Source organism: Acanthaster planci, linkage group LG03 (assembly GCF_054643075.1).
Source record: "Acanthaster planci isolate LZ-2023a linkage group LG03, COTS_SCS, whole genome shotgun sequence".
Lineage (NCBI taxonomy): Eukaryota > Metazoa > Echinodermata > Asteroidea > Valvatida > Acanthasteridae > Acanthaster > Acanthaster planci.
Window position 1 is genome coordinate 19,610,352 of NC_141779.1, and position 16,072 is coordinate 19,626,423.

The 16,072-nt window shown below is 41.8% G+C and overlaps 1 protein-coding gene across 3 annotated transcripts; it reads left to right on the forward strand.

Annotated features, from left to right (window-relative positions):
* Positions 1-393: 393 nt before the first annotated feature.
* Positions 394-12,144, forward strand: LOC147799713 (glutathione S-transferase-like). Of its 3 annotated transcripts, none has more exons than XM_087134794.1 (5): positions 394-519; positions 1,518-1,605; positions 4,176-4,279; positions 5,405-5,470; positions 11,355-12,144. In XM_087134794.1, exons 1-5 carry the CDS (start codon positions 406-408, stop codon positions 11,541-11,543), a joined length of 561 nt encoding a protein of 186 aa, XP_086990920.1. In that variant the 5' UTR covers positions 394-405; the 3' UTR covers positions 11,544-12,144. The 3 variants fall into 3 exon arrangements, with proteins under 3 accessions (XP_086990920.1, XP_086990921.1, XP_086990922.1); XM_087134795.1 differs by having other exon boundaries at positions 5,408-5,470; XM_087134796.1 differs by lacking the exon at positions 11,355-12,144 and adding an exon at positions 9,957-10,270.
* The last annotated feature ends 3,928 nt before the right edge of the window (positions 12,145-16,072 follow it).

Here is a 16,072-nt window from a genome sequence, read left to right on the forward strand (position 1 = left end):
AATGCCAAAAAGTAAGTATAGGTTCTGGCTAGGAGTAAAAATAACACCGAAAACACGTGATTCTTGAAGGATACAGTGAACATAAGCCTTGACAATAGCAGACTAAATACATTTAGAAACCGCCAAAAACTAGTGTGGTTGACATATGAGCTTGTACCTTCTCGTTACACAAAACAACTCTGAACTCTTGTTGGAACTATATCCACTTACTTCCCCGGGGGATTTTTTCCTCAGATATACAACAAATTAAATCTAAATGTTTTAAAAACAAATACAGAGGGGGAACTACACTTAGACATTAGAATATGTTAACACATTGGGAAAAATAACTAAAGTGAATTAGCCTTATCAAGTTTGCGGTGATCAGTTTCTGTTACTTTCCCACCCCATTTTCCCTGGCTCTGTATGTCAGGCAAGGCCCAGCTGATCCGACTGCTGCTACACGACCAAGGCATTGCATTCAGCGATGAGATCGTTCTCAAGAAAGACTGGCTAGCCATGAAACCTACGGCAAATTTGGTAAAAGAAGTTATTTTTAAAACTGGCTCGTTCGGTTAGCGGATTAGATTTCAAAATCCACGTGCACATTTTATAGACCAAGGGGAGTTGATTTACCTTGAAAGTCATACCCTTTTTATTACATAAATTGTAACTGGTAATAATACTTGATCTGCATTGCAAAAATTGTAAAGCTGTACTTGCTAACCTAACAGCCAAGCACTCTTGATTCAAAACTTAAAATGCGATGTTTTCCAGACTACAGGAAAACCATTATGAAGAAGTATGATTACCTCGCATGTATCCCCCAAAAGTATGGAAGAGCGGTGGTGTGTAAAAATGCTTTTGTCCAGCTGTCAATTTACATTTCTACGTTTCAAATACAAACAGTTGATCAGATCTCTGTAAGTTTCATGCACTGATGACATTCACCTTTAGGTATACAGCCTCAGATTGTTGTCTGTGCTCCACTTAGCGAATTAAATTTGACGGCTCAAACCTCAAAAGCTGAATTTTTATAAAGCTGCCACACAGATTTGCCTTTTTGAGAACCTCTCTGAGTATTGCTTTCCATCGCCAATTTCTCTTATGCTACATCATTCTGTATTTCATTCAAACCGATCATCTTCGATTTATATGAATAATTGTCCACGAATCTGTTGTTTCGTCAGCTAAGAATGTATGTTGTACCCGTGCCATGATAGCCCTATTAGTGTGTAGACTTGAATGTACCGACCCGCTCTGACATATTACAATGTCGTATGTTAACGTCTAATTGCAACGTCTTTATACTCATGCATTATTGTCAAAGCTCCATGCCAAGAGCCCTTTTAGTGTCAAACTTAGTTTTGTCGTGTACATGACAGAAAAGCATTCAGCCTGATGTTTTTTGGTTTTTTTTTTTTATTTTTACACAACCAACCCGGCAAGCTTTTGCTTAACTACATACTTTAGTCTGGCAGGAGATATTTTGTGCTGAAGGTTGGACTTCTAGTTTTACCACCTTGGCTTTCTTTCAGGCGTTTGGCCAGCTACCAGCGTTCTGGGATGGTGATTTCCATTTGGTTCAGACAGGAGCCATACTGCGTTACCTGAGTCGCAAACATGGTAGGATTTGGGGTATTTTAGGCCAAAAGTAGACCTAGACGCCGTGCTACTGCCTTTCCGAACTTAGTTAAAATGACCGCGGCAATAGCACGACAATAACTGGGCAGTTGCACTAAACGCCAAACTGAAGTAGGCCTAAAGCTTTATCGTGCCATTACCATTTTGAACGATAGTGTGGCACACCCTGTGGAGTGGAAAGGCTTGCCGTGCAGAATGCAATTTGCCTAGCCGAGGACCTTGCTATTGCCCTGCTGAACTTTAAATTTACTTGAATTATTTGAGTTCGGCACAACAGTAGCGTGCATTGTGTTCTATAGACGACAAAATTGCCACGACGCAACGCTATGACGACTTTGTCGCGTCGTGAGGTTGCATCGTGCCGTGTCGTTAAGTTGCGTTGTGCCGTCGCTCGTTGCGTTGTACCCTTCAGCCGTCGCGTCGTGCTGATTCGTGCAATCGCTTTGTGCTGTCGCCGTCGCCTCATTAGTGGTGGAAATAAGGGGCGCCCTTAGAGACGGATAAGTTTCATACCAATAGATACCATTACATGATTACATCTTGTAGGAGCTAAGTTTCATACCAATAGACGCAATCACATAATTACATCTTGTAGGCCTTTGGCATGCACATCTTTCAGGACTTGAGACATAAGCCCTCTATGATGCCTATTGGCTGTGATGGTCACCAGCCATATTTCAAGGCATGGCGACACGATACGATGGACGACGACACGACGCGACAGCACGACACGACGGTACGACGACACGACTCGATGGTATGACAACAGTACGCGAAAGCACTACTGTACAGCAGGACGCGACAGCCTAACCCACACTGTATAAAACCATACAATAACAGGCGTTCCAACGAGACGATGCGACTCTGCTACGGCAAGATGAGATGTCACAACGGCAAGACACTCCTGCACGACGAGACTGCATTAAGAAACAACACGACGCGATGCCACAACGCGACGGGATGAATATCCTTATTACCAGAGTTTTTCTCCAATTGACCATATTTGAAAATGAATGTTTTGTACCTACGGTAACCACAACTCCCCTTTCAAGCTGATATTAGGAAGACACTGCAGTAGTGCAGGACGCATATCGCTCCTCATCTTCATATATTTAATGTAACTCGCAATCATACATCAATTTCAGACTATTATAATTGGTGTAATTTCTCCAGTTTTGTGATATATAGACTTTTACCCCCAATTTTTTTTAATTTTTAGATGCTTCAAGAATTGATGCAGGATGTTTCGAAATTTTTTCAAAATACATACCTTGTTACTCGTATTATGTTAAATGCGCTTTTGTGTCCTACCATTTTTAGCACATTTTAATTATTTAAAGTATTTACATGCAGGCTCTTGAAAATGTATTGTTTATGACAAGGGAATAGAAGTAGCTGTAGAATTGCACTAACGTTTTCTAAGGAAGATTTTCAATGAACCACTTTTGGGTTATCAATTTGACAGTTTTTGAACAAAAACCCCTAAAGTTAACATTTTGTATGAAATTGCCTCTCAGCACAAATGCCCTCTATCAGGAAAATATAAAATGAAAATAAAATTGCAAATACGCACTTTTCAATGCGATTAACCAAAAAGGGATGTCAAAATAGTTTTGAGATATTTCAGAGAAGAAACTGTTGGGGAAGAAACGTACCACATGTTATGACCTTGCAATCACCAGGTTTTTAATTTTTTTTTTGCACTTTGTACGAAACATTAATGTAGAGATCTGGGAATTCCCCATTAATTTAGCGAATTGTGTGACCTTTGAACCTTGTGCACGTATTCAAGGCGTGATTGGCCCACGTGGGTGCACAGAATGTACAGTACAAGGATTTTTCTGTAAGTCTTGCCTGTCGGCCGGAAGTGGCCTACAATGTGATACTTTTTGGCGGCACTGAAGTTGGGCGAGTTTCCAAGTTTTTTTCGGGAAAGCTGTGTGCTGTGGGAGACGACTGGGTGGATGGACGTTGTAATGGCTCGGCCGGGAATCACATAGATTAGCACCGGTTTAATTATCCAAGCAGTTGTGATTATAAAAGAAATCCAGTCCGCTTGAACACCCAAGTCTTTCAGTGTCTGCTGAACTTTCTTTTTTGCCTGCCTGGCCTCCAATTCCCCCTTCAGTGGCGGACGGACCGCCGCCCCCAGCGGGCGCGCAAGCGTTGCCGCTACATTAAGAGAAGAGCTGTTCACGTATTCATGTTTTTCTTTTCAACCCCTTCAATTGTAGACAAAGCAATCATATATAGTTGTTTGTTTTCTCTTGTTATCGTATCTTTTTGTTTCATGTTGACTTTTCTTGATTGTTGCTCTCTCAGTTCAATTTATGCTTGGGCAGAGTATTTTCTTTTAGCAAGACTGCCTGTTTACTCCAGTACAATCACAGTGATAAATCACTTATTCGCTTAGCAGAATTTCTCTACACAATTCCGAGACAGACCTTACCACTCAAGAGCTCCATTGTTCTGATTAAAAGTTGCATCCTTACATGTGTCTCACAAGAGGAACATTCAAAACCGTTTTGACTTTGTTGCATCTTTTGCTACAGGTACATATGGATCCAGTGACACTGAAGCATCTGTAATTGATATGGCTTATGACGGAATTGAGGATTTCTACCAACGTTATATTCGTATGGTGTATGATGACTTTGTAAGCACATGTGTACTTAAAACGTATATGTCTCTTCTTTGCTATAACGACAGAAATATACATAACCAGTATCACTCAGGAAGTGTGTGTAAACTGCAAAATGTAAGTCTATGTACACAAAATATTCTCTCTTTTTTTCGTAAGTTTGTCTTTTTGGAATTTTTGTCATTCTTTCAAATTGGCAACTTTGGGGCCATCCGTAAATTGAGTTTTGCTCAACAATGCCATCAATAGTACAGTACTTACCCATGTGTTAGCATTGTGGCGATCGCTTCTTTTTCTTGTTGTCTGCTACCCAGTCAGGCCAGCCCACGTCAGCGAGTGGTCTACCTTTAGCGTACTGGTGACACTGATCTGTTATGGCGGTACTTTATCGCCTGGTCGTAGCACCCTAATTGTGCCAACCATAACCAAGCTTCAGTTTAGGCCTCAACAAACGGGGACAATAACATCGGGGCAGATGCAGTTCATAGAGGGCCCCACTTTTTTTATTCACAAGAAGTGCCTTCACAAAGGCGTTTCTCCTAAACTATACCGTACTCCGGCACAACAACCTTTAGAAACTACAGTGAATGTGAATTACCCATTCCACCAAGATTCGAAATGGACAATGATTGACTAATTTTCAGAGCGACAATGTGATTAGCGATAAGTGAGGTGAATTATGTCTCGATTATTTACATTACTATGCCACACTCAACCATGCCACACTCGCACTTGAATACAGGCCTTTCCACGCGCTTATGCACAAATAGGTTTGCTCATGTCGACCACCAGGTGGAAAGAGAGAGCGAGTCACGTTGCCGCGGGTTTTTATAGGGACTGCTAGGCTAAACTGGTACACTGTAATAATTATTCAGACAGACATATCTAGCAGCCAACTTTGGTACACTTAAAATTCAAAAGGCGGTTTCGACACTACATTGCGTTACAGTATTTGAATTAGTTAAATTAAGGTTGTTCGCCGACTCTGCAGTACAATGAGATCAAGAACAGCACAAGGACCAATATCAAGCACTCTACGTTCCTGTAGCCCCCCTTGAATAGTTCAGGCAACCCGGGACGGCTTCCTCGTACATAATTCAGCATAGATCAATACAGGTACGTGTTGTATTTTTCTCTCAGCAGGAAAACGGCAAAGACAAATTTTTGGCCAAGACAGCTCCAAGTCTGATCCTTCCAACTTTACAGGTAAATTTAGGGCTTTAGTTGAAGGTGTATCCTAGATGCTTTTTTCCCATTGACAAGTTCAAATCGAGGTATGTGACACAAATTTTCAACTTAGTTAAATATCATGTGGATTATCTCTTTTGTGAGTATGTGTGGTTCTGAAAAGAACCGGTACTCTACGTTTCGGACAGTGAGTGCTCTGTCCGTCGACTTTGCACGTGAAAGAAGTAATCCAAGCCACCGAGGCAGCCCTACGCCTTTTAGCCAAACTTGTCGCAGATGACGTCCGACTACAAATCAGCAAGCCCTCAAAAAACCTCAAGCCTGCTAAGCCTCACGCAAGAACACTCAGCCCTCAACAGTCTGCGTCAAGATAACTAAATCCACATCTTGGCTGCTGACAAAAGGAACACAACAGTCCTCATGGAAAGGAATGACTACAACTGCAAGGTGTGGTAAATCCTTAAGTCGGGCTCACACTGTCCCCTACGTGAGGACCCCACTCCCTCCTTACAGAAGAGAATAAATACCAAGCTACTCGCCTTACAACGGTCTGGAAATATTTCCATGGCCCTGTACCTTCAACTTCGAGCTTTCAGCTGAAGATGCCCCTGCTTCTTTATTCAACTCAAGGTCCATAAGCCAGATATTACCCTACGTCCCATTGTAGCATCCAGGGGAGCTCCCATCTACTACATCGCCAAGCACCTCGCCAAGATCCTGCATCCAATGGTCGGCAACACCGAACACTCTATCAAGAACTTTGAACAGTTCGCGACAGTCGTCAGAGCCTTAACCCTACAACCCAACGACATCATGGTCAGCTTCGACGTGGTGTCCCTTCCACAAACGCCTGCTACATTTCACGAGAATGCCTGGATCGAACAGACCACTCCAGCTCAGATCTAAAACCTATTCATCACTTGCACAGCATCCAGGGGCTTCCATTGGTGTGACAAGTTATTTGAATACCATAGGAACCTCTATTGGATCAACTATATCCTGGTTCTTGCCGACATCTTGGACCAATTCGAACAAACAACCATTACAACAGCGGATCTCCGCCTGAGAGTATGGCTCAGACATGTCGAGGATACGTTTGTCATATGGCATCACAGTCATGACAAACTAGGGGCCTTCCTGGAACACCTCAACGGAGTTAATGCCAGTTCACCAAGGATCAAGTAAGAGACGGCACAAGCTCCTTCTTGGATGTGGATGAGTCCAGGCGATGCGATGACACCCTCGCCCGCATTTTATACCGCAAACCAACTCACACGGATCGCTACCTCCAAAAGCGCTAGTTTTATTAGTTTTATCATCCCAAGATCATCCAGTAGCATCAAGCACAACTCATCACCAGTATCGAGCAATGGTACCCCGACGTATACGCGAGGCCATCGAGATAATCAAACACAAGCAGTCCCCCGAGACAATCGGCACATCGGTACCAGTGACATCTGGCGCCCCATTTGTCCAATGGGTCTCCTATACCCATAGACACTTCCCCCATCATAATCTGCCCCATGGGTCTCCTATACCCCAAGTACCCTCCATTCTCTAGGTCGTATACACAAACTGACACGCAAGGAAGAGCAGCCTCAGGTCCACCTACCGCGTCCAGAGACAGTTCCCGCCTTAAATCTTCAATACCTATGCAGCTAGAATCCCACTCCACCACGCCCCTTCGAGCACGCACAATACTTAAAGTGAAGCCGAAATGAATTTTTCGTCGACACATTTTATTCTGTATCTCTGCACTTTTCTTCAATGTATGAAAACCCTTACACACTCTTATTTGGGTAAATTCGTTGAAAAATGCCACTTTTAAACAATCAAAATTATCCATGTTTTCTCAGACAACCGAGGGCGCTGCTGCAGTGAAGTCATCTAGGGAAGACATGGTTCACTGCATTGGTATTTCTGTTCAAATTGTGAACCCAGAATTTACAAACTCAAAACATTTCTGAGAGAGGGATTGATGATTTCTTATTGTTATGCACGTAACCAATAATGAATCAGTAAAGAAGAGAAAAATTAATCCAGGAAAATCTACAAAACCTGTAAACCGCCCAGCAACAGATCCCACAATTCTTCAGTAAATAAATTGTCTCCTGTGTCTGTAGACGGTGCTGTGCATGCGTGGCATACAAGTATACATAGTGTGAACCTCTGCACAAACGATGTCCACATAATGTAGGGTATGATGGCTGGGTGGGTGAGTTTGTTTCTGCATTCAATTGGGGACCTTGAACAATAGAGGACAATAAGGTCCCCGATTGACAGAGGGTCCCCGATTGACAACTGTGTACAAAACATATGGGTGGTCTTCTAAAAAAGTTAAAGTACAAACAAAAGAGGAACAATGGGGGTCCCCAGTTAGAGGTAAATACACAATTGTGTGTGTGTATGTGTGCGTCTTCGGTGTATACCCAGATTGTATGTGTACGGTGAGAACTAATAAAAAATGCATGAATCCAGATAAATATTTGTATTGCCATAATCTAGTCTTTCATATCATTAAGGATCGTCTTCTGATTCGTGAAGTCATGTGATCTAAGCCCACATTTTTTAAAATAAATATACGCCATCCTAACATCGATTGTCATCGGTAGCTTCGTTAATAATGGTTTAATAATTAACAAAAACGCTGATGACCAGGTTTTAAGCCGATGGTGGGCTCTAGGAGTAATAACCGATATCTCTTCCAGCAGACCATAAGTTTGAGCTTACTGTTATTATTTTGTTGTACAGTTTGTGTCATTTTGAACACTGAATGCCAGTTATATTATTATCTAAAGATCCTTACTCGTGAAGGATCATAATGATACTTGGACATTGAAAATTACTTGTTCATTTGAGTGTGCGTCTTCTATAAGGTACATGTAGCCTTTATTAAGTAAGCTATGATCAGGCTTGATTAATTATTATATAATATTGATGACATCTTGTAACGATAGGAGACGATAAAAACCTAACGCTTCATTTATGAAAAGAAGTGGCTATTTATAGGGTGTATTATCCTTATTGTTTGCTGCAAAAATTGCAGGTGGAAACTCTGCCCAAATAGAAGCAATCCTCTGACTTTCCGTGCTAGGCCCGCGACCAGCCGAATCGTCCTTACCTTGTGAAAGCACCGTCCGTCTTGCGACAAGAACTTCTGGTTGTTGGGTGACGCTTGCCCTGATTCGAGTCAAGAGGGAGGCCCTCATTACAAGCACTCAAAACCAAACTTTAACTGACTTCAACACTAACAACAGTGGGCCCATTCATTTTTCCCCAGCAAGATTGGGATTATTTATCGTGTATCTATTAATTAATTACTATTTTATTCATTCATTATTTTCTCCTAGCTTAGGATTACTTTCTTTACTTTCTTATATATTCATTTAAGCGAGCTTTATACTATTATTTGATAAGTAGCCAGGATAATAGTATCACTTTTGGTTGAGATTTGGTTTGACGATTAAATAGCTAGAACAGTGGCTCGGTCCAATTTGAATGTAATTTATAGTCTGTAAAAGTTCAAAAGACGAATTTGATTCCTTCAACCGGCCAGTGAAACGTAACCCATTTCAAAGTAATTCATTCTAAATTAATGTTGGTCATTGTGTAAATAATTGTAAATAGCCTTGTAAATAATAAAAAAATATCTGTAATTATTCAAGAAGAAATTGAATATATTAACATAAATTATTGAAATGTCCACAAACTTGCAGGTGGAATAACTAACTCCCCAAAATTTGTACTTGAATCCTGTGGAAGTTGTGACAAAAACGCAGGACTTTTTTGTGTACAAACCACTCTGAGATGATATCACTGTTTTGCTCATGAATATGAAATACTCATTAGCATAAAAACCAAAAAGATATTAGAATACCCTTTGAAATAGTGAAACCAAAGTTGAAAATAAGGTATACTGAGGCCCAAAGGTGCATTTTGCAGGTTTGTAATCAAAACATCGATTGCAGCTACACCTTAAGCAAGCACTCAAGTTGGAATCCAACAGTCTTCTGACAACAGACAGAGCACTCACTGCCCAAAACATAGAGTATCCGCCGGTTCTTTTCTGAACCACACATACTCACAAAGAGATAATCCACATGGTGTCTCCAAAAACTTCCTACCTATCGTAGATCCACCGTGCAAACACTCAAACATTGTCTTATTTAAACACCTCCCTCACTCCTGGAAAGAGGAGGAAAAATGTTGGAAAATGCACCAAAAAAGCCGGAGAATCACTTGCATATACCTGTACGTTTGTGGTCGCAGGATAGAATAGTCTATGAAACCGTTCAATGCCGTACCAAACAACAACCTAGGAACAGGTTTTGAAATATTCCCCTGGAGCATAAAGTACTCATTAACTGAATGAAATAACATGGTGTATAATTAAGGAGTCAAACAAGAGTCAGCTTTTTAATTCAATGTAAAATCAGTTATACCTTTCAACATTTTCGTAAATGTTTTAGGTTCAGTACTCTTTTGCTTTGACATTTTCTTCTAGAAACTGCTCATGAAAAACAAGAATAATAAAGGTTTTCTTGTCGGAGACAAGGCAAGTAGTCTATATTTTCAATGAGATCCATTTGAACAATGTGCCTTAAAGATTTAATCGCTCCATAGGCCTATACGCAGATTTGACTGTTAATATAAATTTAGAAACATTTCTGTTTCTAAATTTATATTATCATGGACTACATCTACGCTTTGAATTTTCATAGTTTGAATTATTACATTTGATTTTTTTGGATAGTAATCATTATAAACAGACACACATAATTTAAAATTAAGTTAACATAATTATGCACGTTGTAAATAATGCTAAACTATAAATTATTACCGTTTTCTGGCAGTGAGAGTAACCGAGGCAGGTTGTTCTCCTTTTAATGAACAGTTTCACGTTGAAATATGAAAAAATCATATTTTTTTCCTCTTGTGTTCTTGGCCATTCAGTACTTATCTGTATTACTGTAGGCCTACCAAAAGCTTTTTAATTTGGTCACGTAGATAGGATCCAGGGTGTACTGCTAAAGTTTCTCAATTATCAACTTCTGACACTTCGTTGAAATTGAATAAAGTTTATATTCATACAACTTGCACATTTACTGAAGTAAAAAGTACAAGGACCAATTCCAAATATCCTGACTCCCAGTGGAATGCTCCTTTAAGGAACGCTGTGCGTTCCCGGTGGAAATTTGCTATACTTGTATTTGAAAATTTGGCTATTGGGATGAGTTAGCATTCACACCCACACACCCAAGTGTGTATATGCCTGCAACTGGGGACCCCCTATTGTTCCTCTTTCGTTTGTACTGACCTTTCTAGAAGACCATCCATATATTTTGTGCAGAGTTGTAAATTGGGGGACCTTATTGTCCTCTTTTGTTCAGGGTCTCCAAGTGAATGCAGAAACAAACTCATGTAGACCACCTCTCCCCTTTGGGAACACTTGACGCTCTGTTAAGGAGCAGCAGATGATCCTGATAGGAAAGCAGTATTGCCATTAGGATCAAGCAGTGCTGTGACTGGGACGTTCTTTTGCATTCTGACTTTACAAAAATCCCTTATCCTCGAAAGAACCACAATATTTTCTTTAGATGTTAAGAAGTGACTTCTACAGAACCTATTTTATTACAAGTTTGTCACGGTGCTGGAACTGAATTAAATTTAACTAAAATGAGAAAGTTTCTTGAGAATACATCTGCTCGGTGTATATTAGTGTTACCGGTATCAATATGAGATCATCACTCTACACCCTCGCTTTTAATAACCAGGGTTTATTCTCCAACGTTGTCATTTCATTTTTGGCCAAAAGTAAGATTCCTTGGCTACCATATAAATCTCATCCCCACTAGGGGAGTAGTGTTCCAGTTTGGATTGGTTTTTCTTTCTTCCCCCACAGATATCCTTTGCGGATTACCACCTGTTTCAGTTCCTGGATGCCCTGATGGGGCTCTCTGCCTCCGCTTGTCTGGAGGCATTTCCAGCCCTGAAAGTCTACTATGGATGTATCAAGGCCCGACCGGGAATCAATAATTTCCTTGCCAGTGACCTAAACAGGAACCGCACTTTCAACTATGTTGGCCATTAGTAGATTGACAACTGGTTAAAGCTTTGGCACGTCAGATTTGACTTCTTCCTCTTTTACTTTACATAACAGCATTCTACTTAGTTTATGTGGACGACCTTTATAGGAACGGTCATTATCATAAAAATAGGGCTGGGAGGTTTAAGGGCCTAAATTCCTTCAAAGCTTTGTCATCATTGCTACATTGAAATAATCAAGAACCCAAAACTGGCATTGAAATTCAGTTCAATGCAATTTGCTTGCCTGAACACTTTATTGCTGGATTATCTTGGGACCCATTAAGCTTATAATGATTTGTATCTATGTATAGTAAACATACACGTTTTGGCAACTTCAAAAATTAACTTTAAAGATTCTTTCACTTTACATGTCTTTTTGGTGAAGGCTCATAGACGCTTTACTTTTGCTAAATGGTATTTTTGTTTCTCAAAGTTTAACTTGTGGTATTTTCTCTTTGCCTTTTCCAATACAAATTTTATACACGTATTCCCTTGGAAAAGTATGTAGGCCTACATTTCACTTGCAATATGTTGTTGGTTTACAGGCTATTATGAATGAAAACTTACGTAGAAGATTGACTATAAAAACCATCGCGCACATTAAATGGATCTTTGCGTTAATTGCTAAAATTATTTTATCGCATAAACGATAAAAAGCCATTACTCTCTGAAAACGCCCAAGGGCACGCTTTGGCTTTACTTGTTTTGTTGTCATTTGGGCGCCGCCGTGAATAATCACGTGACTGGGCTGTAGCGTTTGGATGCGCGAGTTGCCTGGATACGAAGTGTCCTTATGCAAATTGATTAAACTTTAGGCCAATGAAAATGCAGTTTTCAGCGTTCCTTTCGCGTTCCTTATGGCAAAAGAAGCAAGTCTTACTCCTGGACAGCAGGTGCCAGCAGTTGCACCGAAAAAGTTTCACCGAAAAAAACATTATACCTTGTTTCTGCATAATCTGTAGGCCTACTGCAATATTCATTTCTCGATGGATGTACTGCTGTAGCGTACATATTGATACGCCGGACCCCTGAGGTGGCAGATTTTGACTTATTCCATCGCGTTTCGGCCAAACGGACCTAACGCAAGGGGCATCGCACATCTGCAGAACTTCTACACGGGAAAGGCCAATTTTGTTGGCCATCTGCGGTCGGCCTAGTCTAGGCCTAGTGTGCTTCATTAGGGCCTATCGCCGTCGGATTTACCCACTTCTACAGGCCTTGTTCGTCCTTGCCTTGGCATCGGGCTGTTGACTTCTTTGTACTTGTATACAGTTGCGGTGGATTCTATACAAGGGGGACTTCCTCCCCAGTGTTGATCTGCAAGTCTGACTTTGTGAGTTCCAGATGGAGCAATCTATGCGGCGACATACATTTTACACTGGACTTCTGCGACCTTTGGCTTAGGTTTTCATGACAATATTAACTGTCTACGGTCGACCGGCCCAGCTAGAACCCCTGCACTCCAGTGTTGCTGCGGCAAGCACGGGCCAAGTCACGATCGGGTCGGTTAGATGCATCTTCTCCCCTGCACGGGCCCAAGCCACGAGGACGGCCTAGTCGTACCAGTGCTCCAGCCGCTTCACGGACATCCAAACCCGCCACCACCACAGTCGATCATAGCGAAAAACCCAGCCAAGTGACGGAGACAGTTCCTGAATCACCGACGGCCGTTGGGGTTGGTGAGTTTCACCTTCGATCTCACCCCCAGTAGGCCTACTCCTGGTTTAGCAGAGGCGACTGCTGCTAGGGCAACTCCTGTTAGGCCTAGACCGAGTTGTAGTACTAGCAATAGTGGTAGTGCTAATGGCATCGGCGACAAATCCATCAATACTAACTCTCCTCAAGGTCCATTGCCCTTTCCGGTCGTTTCTCAACCGCCCTAAGCTAGCGCTAATACTCGCCCTGCAGTTAGTACGGGTAGCATTATTGGCACTAATAATTCAGTTGTTTCACCGGGCATATGGTTCAACAGCAGGTCGGTTCGTGACGCTGGGTCACAGCTGAATATGCAAGATGATTTACTTCACCCTTGGCCTCTTTCGTCCTCCTTAGAGAGCTGGGATCTTGATATTGAGAGGCCACCGCCGATGCCAACTTTTCATGTCTATGCACCTGTGGGTTCGCACGTTCCTCTGCACACTTGGGGAAAAAATTGGAGAAGGCAATACGTTGAAATAGCCACTCTATACAGGGAAAATTCCACGTCTGCAGTTCGCGACAAAGGCACCACCCTTACCGTGGCGGTTGAGGAAGGAAAAATGCCTTTCACACACTCATCACTTTTTGTGTGTGTTCAGCACCTAAACCGCACTTCGGAGTTGCTAAAATGTGCAGACACAGTTCGGATCGCAGCGCAACAGTTTCCATTTGGCTGCCATTTCGCCTTCGCCAAGAGGCCCTTCCAAATCGATCATGGGAGGAAAAAGATATGGAGCTATGTCTGGCGGACACTGCTGCCACTGGCATTTCACCTGCAGCTTTCTCAGGGCATGTGTCAAAGGCGGCGACGGGAAATCAAATCTACTTGGTATTCAACGGATCAACGGGCTGTCGATGGCACCCATGCAAATTCCTGCATCGTTGTAGCCGCTGTTCGAAATTCAGCCATGTTGCCCTGTTTTGCCGGTTTGGCTCTTCTTTTGCTCGTTCGCCACAAGTGGATTAGACGCGGTCAAAGACGGGGTTTCCCCACAGTCAGCGACACCGCTTTGAATGGTCGTTTGCAAGGTGGCCACTGGGCTAACACTAGCGCTGCAAACACCTCCACACAGATTAGGCCCACTTCATACGCTGGGTCCAGGACATCTGTCAAGGCAATGAATATCAGCTTTCGCACTCCCAACGCTAAAGCAGCCGTACTTCTTGAGACAAGTTTGACACATGGGTTTCAATTAGGTTTCAAGGGCCACGCCTTTCTCGGGATTCGCATTGTTAAGTTTCAGTATATCCGAAAGGCCAGACATCACGCTCAATAAGTTACAAAAAGAAATTGGCATAGGGCGGATAGCCGGCCCATTCGCGAACCAGCCTTTTTCTCATCTTCAATGTTCCCCTATGGGTCTTGTCCCGAATGAGTTTTGTCTTATACACCACTTATCCTTCCCACTCGGAAAGTTCATCAATGATTTTATTAGCCCAGACAATTGTTCAGTAAACTATGCCTCGTTTGATTCGGCAGCAGATTTAATTATGACGTTAGGTCCAGGGGCATGGCTCGCCAAGTCGGACATTAAGTCCGCGTTTCGCCTCCTTCCTGTTTCACAATTGGATTATGAATTGCTCGGCTTTCAATTTCAGGGTCAATTTTATTTTTACAAGTGTTTGCCAATGGGCTGCTCCAGTTCATGTTGACCTTCAGCACCTTCATAGAATTTCAGGCAAAAAACACGTTGCGCGTGCAGCAGGTGTAACCCATTACCTTGACGACTTCTTGTTTATCGGTCGTACCCGCAATGAATGCGCCAATTTTTCTGCTAACATTTCGTGGCGTGTGCTCGGCATTGGGTGTCTTAATTGCGGAGGAAAAAACTGTGAATTCAACACAAGTCATTACTTACCTGGGTCTGGAGATAGACAAATACGGGTACCAAACGAAAAAGTCACTTCGCTTGCATTTAGTCGACGCCCTTGGCTGAACTAAGCTCACGCTGCAACAACTGCAGTCATTGCTTGGGTCACTTAATTTTGCGTGTAAAGCCCTAACCCTGGGAAGAACATTTATGCGGCGCTTTATGGTAGCCCTTACTTCAGGGTTACGCAAGCCTATTCGCAGAGTGCGAGTATCAATAGGTCCAAAACTTGATCTACTTATGTGGCTAGAATTTTTCGAGCACTTTAATGGCGTTTCACCTTTTTGTCACCTTAACTGCAACACCAATGACAGTATCGAATTGTATACCGATGCTGCAGGTTCAATCATCCAAGTCATAAAGTGACATTTTACTCCAGGGCCTGTTCACATGTGACAAGCGTGTCAAGTGTCATGGTCAAGCACCATGACTTTTGCACATACGCTAAGGGTACAATGCCTTGGTCAGTATTATTGGTAAGCATGCCACTTTTACTTTCTTTACATGTTTTAGAATTTTAAGAATTGCATTGCTTGAACTGTTATCATTGAATATGTTCTGATCAATTGTGATAGCCAATAAAGTAGCAACGCTGTCCAAAAACACAACTTGCTTGTCTGACTTCGTTTTTCTGGGAGTAATGCAACCATTTAAAATTAAACACCTTTTTGGAAATTAAGGTGTTTCGGTCTAGTCTTCGGAAGGTGTTACCACCTGATAAACATGGTTTTTTGTGTGTTGTTATAACACTGAAATATGTTATGGTTTCTAAATCTATTTTTTTAAATTTGTTAACACATTTTTGTAACAAAAGTAAATAAATAACCACCAATACATATTTAGTTTTGGACTATAAACACCACAACACACTCATATCAAAAAGGCGTAAAAATACTTATTTTGCAGTGTTGAAAGCTACACAAATAATGCCGCTTTTATAACGTTTTGTTCTCTCCCTCAAAAT

Bases quoted from the DNA above. Each gene is read 5' to 3' on its own strand.
- LOC147799713 (XM_087134794.1), top strand. From the start codon at position 406: ATGTCAGGCAAGGCCCAGCTGATCCGACTGCTGCTACACGACCAAGGC. The intron at 1,606-4,175 runs GTAGGATTTGGG...CTTTTGCTACAG, and splicing joins TTACCTGAGTCGCAAACATG to GTACATATGGATCCAGTGAC. The intron at 4,280-5,404 runs GTAAGCACATGT...TTTTTCTCTCAG, and splicing joins GTATGGTGTATGATGACTTT to CAGGAAAACGGCAAAGACAA.